Consider the following 5,740-nt stretch of genomic DNA (forward strand, 5'->3'; position numbering starts at 1 on the left):
TCGGACAATTGAAGGAACAAAAATTCAAAATACCCAAAAAGCTAAAACCCAAAAATTGTAAACAAAAAATACAAAAATCGAAAAAATGAAACGTCGAAAAATAAAAAAAAAATCAAAATATCCAAAAATTTTTATTTTAATTATCGCCTCATTTAAACCTTTACACCTTTTGATGATTATGGCATTTTGAAGATTTGAAGATTATGGTGCCTTGAGGATTTGTGGATTATGGCGTTTTGAGAATTTGAAATCAAAATTAATAAAAAAGTTGTTACAATCAAAATTGCAAACGAAAATGAAAACTCGAAAAATTATAAGGAAAATCCAAGAAATGAAAAACCGAAAAGTCCAAAAATTAAAAATTTAAAACACGAAAATTCAAAATATCCAAAAAAAGAAAACTTGAAAATTACAAACAAAATATTCGTAAATCAAAAAATTGAAATATTGAAAAATCAAAAAAAAAATCAAGCTATCCAAAAATTTTAATTTTAAATATCGCCTCATTTAAAAATAATTCATAGCTTTTGAGTCTCGATTTGGACGTATTTTATATTATTTTGAGGATTTGAGGATTATGGTGTTTTGAAGATTTAAGGATTCCGATGTTTTGAGGGTTTGGGGATTATGGTGTTTTGAGGAATTAAGAAATATGGTGTTTTGATGATTTGAGGATTTTGGTGTTTTGAGGATTTGAGAATTTTGGGGTTTTTTGAGGATTTAGGGAATATGGCGGTTCGAGGATTTGAGAATTATGGCATTTTGAAGATTATCCCAAAATATTATATTATATGATTATATGATATTTTAAATATCGCCTCATTTAAAAATAATTCAAAGCTTTTGAGTCTCTATTTGGACGTATTTTCTATTAATATTTATTTATTTTTATTGTGGAGCATTTGAGGTTTATGGTGTTTTGAGGATTTGAGGATTATGATGTTTTCAGGATTTGATGATTATGTTATTTTGAGGATTTGGGGATTACGGTGTTTTGAGGATTTGAGGATTATGGTGTTTTGAAGATTTGAGGAATATGTTTTGAGGAATACGGTGTTTTGAGAATTTAAGGATTAGTGTTTTGAGGATTTAAGGATTACGATATTTTGACGGTTTGAGGATTATGGTGTATTGAAGATTCGAGGAATATGCTGTTTTGAGGATTTGAGGATTATAGCGTTTTAAGGATTATGGAGTTTTAAGAATTTGAAGATTATTCAAAAAAATCGAAATTAAAAAAACAACCAAAATTGCAAACGAAAAAGCAAAAACTCGAAAATTTGAAGCAAAATCAAAGAAATGAAAAATTAAAAGTCGGTAAATTAAAAATTCGGAAAAACTAAAAATTCGAAAAATTGAAAAAACGAAATTTCAAAATATCCAAAACGAGAAAACTCGAAAATTCTAAACAAAAAATTCAAAAATCGAAAACCTGAGTTATCCAAACAAAAAAAAAACTGAACAGTCGGAAAATGAATAATTTGGAAAAACTGAAAAATCAGAAAACTGCAGATTGAAAAATTGAAGACTGAAAATGAAAAACCGAAAAATTGACAATCACAGAAATCAAAAATCGAAAAGTCAATTTTTCGATTTTCAGTTTCTCAATTTGTAATTTTTAGATTTTTCATTTTTCAATTTTTCGATTCAATTGGATATTTTCTTTTTCCGATTTGCAATTTTTAGATTTTTAGATCTTTGGTTATTTTAGTTTTCCGTTTTTTGAAATTTTGATTTTTTAGTTTCTCGATTTTTTATTTGACCATTTTTCATTTCTTCAATTTTTCGATTTTATTTTTTTTTCTATACAATTTCGATTTTCTATTTTTTTTGAGGTCTTAAATTTTTCGATTTTTCATATGCGTAGATCAATCGAAAATTGCAAATCGAAAAAAAAATTAAAAATTGAGACACTGAAAAATGGAAAAATTGCTCATCCAAAATTGAAAAAACGAAAATTTGAAATATCCAAAAAAAGAAAATTGACGAAATAAAAAAACAAAATCAACACATCCAAAAATTTAGAAATAAAAATTAGATGAAAAAAATCGGAGAATTGGAAAATCAAAAAGTCGAAAAATCAAAAATCGTCAAACTGAAAAATTCAAAATTTCAAAAGATTGAATAAACGAAAATTACAAATGAAAAGTTGAAAAATCGAATAATCAAAAAAATAAAAAATTCAAAACTCGAAAAATTAAAAACCGAGAAATGACAGATCAAATTATCTAAAAATTAAAAGTCGAGAAGCTGAAAAATCGAAAAATTGCAAATCCCAAAACTGACAAAAACGAATAATCGAAAATTGCAAAGAAAAAATCCAAAAACTAAAAAAATCTAACGCAAATTCAAAATATGCATAGATCGAGAATTGAAAAAGAAAAATTACAATTGAAAAATCGAAAAACTAAAAAACCAAAAATTCAGAATCCAAAATTACAAAATCCAAAATTACAAAATCGAAAAATAACATACCCCAAAATTGAAAAAACGAAAATTAAAACATCAAAAAAAAAGAAATCGAAAATTGAAAATGAAAAAATTGAGACACTGAAAAATTGAAAAATTGTCAATCCCAAAATGGAAAATACGAAGATTTAAAATATCCAAGAAAAGAAAATTCGAAAATTGCAAACAAAAAATTCGAAAATCGAAAAATTTTAAATTTAATTATCGTGTCATTTAAAAAATATTCACACCTTTCAATCGTATTTTAATAACTCGAAAAAGTAAAAGCTTGCAAATTTGCGTTTTTCTCCCTAGAAAATTAATCACGAATTCTTTATCAACTAATGTGTAAAATTTTAAACACTACAATCTTGTGTTTAGAGGAGCTGAGGATCATGGTATTTTGGGGAATATTATTGTGTTTTGAGGTTTTGAGGATTATGGTGTTTTGAGGATGAGAATTTTGGTGTTTGGAGAATTTGAAGATTTTGGAGTTTTGAGAATTTGATGATTATGGTATTTTGAGGATTTGAACATGATGATGTCTTGAGGATTTGTGGATTACGGTATTTTGAGGATTACGGTATTTTGGGAATTTGAGGGTTTATAGTGTTTTGAGGATTTGAGGATTATGGCATTTTGGGTGTTAATGTGTTTTGAGGATTTGAGAATTTGAGGGTTATGGTGTTTCAAGAATGTGAGGATTATGGTGTTTGAGGATTTTGGTGTTTTGAGGATTTGAGGAATATGGTGTTATGAGGATTGGAGGATTATTGTATTTTATGGATTTAAGAATTATGGTCTTTTGAAAGTATGAGGATTATGGTGTTTCGAGTATTTGAGAATTATGTTTTGAGGATTTTGTTATTTTGGGGATATGAGGATTATGGTATTTTGAGGATTTGAGGATTACGGTGTTTGAGGATTTGAGGAAGACGAGATGTGTTTAAGAATTTCAGGATTTTGCTGTTTTGGTGGTTTGAAAATTTGAAGATTTTTTTGTTTTGATGATTTGAGGATTTTAGTGTCCCGACGATTTGAGGATTTGGTGATTTAAAAAATTTTCCAAAAAATTTTAAACTGGAATTTTCATTCTTGTCTGAATAATCATCGTGACGGCAGCCTCGAGTTCGTAATGGGGGGAAGATTATTTTTACACCATGGGCATGGTACCAATTTGAAGATATTATTGATTTTAATAATTTTTCTGGAATAACTTTTGAAAATTGTAAATTCAATTTTTCACGACATCGCGACGGCAGATTGATAGATCCTAAGTACCCCAGAAACCAAGATCACCTTGAAGATTGAAAATGATTGTTGAAAGCTGATAGTTTGTACCAAAATTCTTGAGTTTGATTAAATTTTAAATATTATTAGCATTTTTTCAATTGCTAGAAAATCATACTTTAAAGATTGCATTTTTTAGGAATGGAAATTTATTTTCGCTGCCATGTTACACTAAATTTATTCATCTTTTATACATTTTTAATTCAATTTCAAAAGAAATAGTGAACACAGAAATCAATTGTCCATGCAATAATTACTGTTTAATTATTTATTTCAAAACAAATTGACGTTAGAAACAAAATTGCAAAGAATCAAAGAACATAATTATTTTCAGGCAATATCTAGAACCTGAAAAAAATGTGTGAAACAAAAACCAAGATAAACGACACTTTTTGTCACAGCTGCCTTGACAAATTTGATTAAAATATGTCTTTCCATAAAACAAAAAACGAACGACAATAAATCATCGCCTGACTCGATCGTAGATCACGCGTTTCCACAGTTAAAGCTGACGACCCTAGATATTCGACTTTGTAACAGGACCACAGAACATCGTGGAGGTAACAAACCAAAGACCGATTAACATCCAGAAGCGCCATCTACCAAACAATAGCCCAATCACCTGCCATCACAGAACCCCACACTCCATCGTCCCACTTACCCACCAGAGGCCACCACCACCACCACCACCCACCCAAAAACCTAAGAAACCATAATTAACACTCACGATTACGGTAAAAGCAATCCACTTACGATTACTTAATTTAAAGCATTAAGCAAAAACCTGACACCCAATTTCACTTTCTACGTCATTCACGCCGATAATTACAACAGCGCGGATTTCACCCATCGAAAAACACAATTTTCCACTCAGCCGCACCATAATTATCCCAGATAAACAATTGAATGGAAATTTGGTAGGGAAAGGGCGAAACAATAAAACTTTTCTTCGGAGCGCCGAACCACCAGTGAAAATGTCGACTCGAGAAAAATGAAACGAGTAAAGTCGCCGAGTTTGCCAAACACGATTTTAATTTTAAATTTTAGGTGACTTTGTGGCTGATTTTCGTGATGGGTTGGGTGGATGGTAAAGTTGGCAGTGCGGACCCGAGGTACTTCCTACCCATACAAGCCCCGACGGGACGCTACACCAGCAACTGTTACACCAATGGTGGTAAAGCGACAATTTTTGTCACCCGATTTACATAAAATTTTCTAGGGTACGTAAATCCGCCGCAGTTTTGCGCCCTGCCGCCCCCGGTGCTTGAGGCCAACCCGCTGGCGGCGGCTCTGGCGCTAAGCTCGTCGTTGCGCTTGAATCCGAAGTTGCCAGGATACAATCATGCAGAACACCTGCCCCTAAATCCATACGTGGCCCTTTTGTTGTCCCATTATGGCAAGTACGCCCCTGTTTACGGAACAGGTAGAGGGTTGTATGGGTACGTGGCGGCCAATAATTACCACAACAACCAACCAGTGGGGGCCTACAAAATTTTCGAGGACCACGACGGGTGACATCACATCATCATTATTATTATTGTAATTTAAAAAAAATCAAAATTTTTTCTCAATTTTTTTTTTCGACTTTCTTAAGTTTTTACTAATTGTGATTCCAGTCAAATCAACCTCCAATTATGTATGTACACGCACATTCACATGTTTTAAACATGCCCTCATCCATAAATCAAAGGCTTGATTTATGTGCCACGTAAACAAAGCAGACTACCATCAATATTAAAACAATCCTTCCCATCTCGGCCTTCCCATCACCCGTGCCTCTAAAAACCATGCCATTCCCATGGTAACCCATAAATTCAGCTCGCATACCGACAGCCGAACTTTTTACCAAATCCTCTTAGCCATATATGGCGGAACAAAACGGGTATTTATGGGCGCGATCCAGACCACGAAAATCGTCGAAAATACAAAGTGTTAATTATGTGGCGGATTAAAGGAAAAGGTGATGAGATGGAAGAAAGGTTAAAGGTCGACATCGAATAGT

At 31.7% G+C, this 5,740-nt stretch overlaps 1 protein-coding gene across 1 annotated transcript; it reads left to right on the forward strand.

Annotated features, from left to right (window-relative positions):
* The first annotated feature begins 4,668 nt into the window (after positions 1–4,668).
* On the forward strand, positions 4,669–5,253 carry LOC135124847 (uncharacterized). Its single transcript, XM_064050070.1, has 3 exons — positions 4,669–4,738; positions 4,786–4,909; positions 4,958–5,253. Exons 1-3 carry the CDS (start codon positions 4,730–4,732, stop codon positions 5,251–5,253), a joined length of 429 nt encoding a protein of 142 aa, XP_063906140.1. The 5' UTR covers positions 4,669–4,729.
* The last annotated feature ends 487 nt before the right edge of the window (positions 5,254–5,740 follow it).

The sequence above is a fragment of the Zophobas morio genome, unplaced genomic scaffold, assembly GCF_036711695.1.
Source record: "Zophobas morio isolate AGI-343-1 ecotype UQ-CSIRO unplaced genomic scaffold, CSIRO_AGI_Zmor_V1 ptg000008l, whole genome shotgun sequence".
In the NCBI taxonomy this organism is placed as follows: Eukaryota; Metazoa; Arthropoda; class Insecta; order Coleoptera; family Tenebrionidae; genus Zophobas; species Zophobas morio.

Bases quoted from the DNA above. Each gene is read 5' to 3' on its own strand.
- LOC135124847 (XM_064050070.1), top strand. The intron at 4,910-4,957 runs GTGGTAAAGCGA...AAAATTTTCTAG, and splicing joins CAGCAACTGTTACACCAATG to GGTACGTAAATCCGCCGCAG.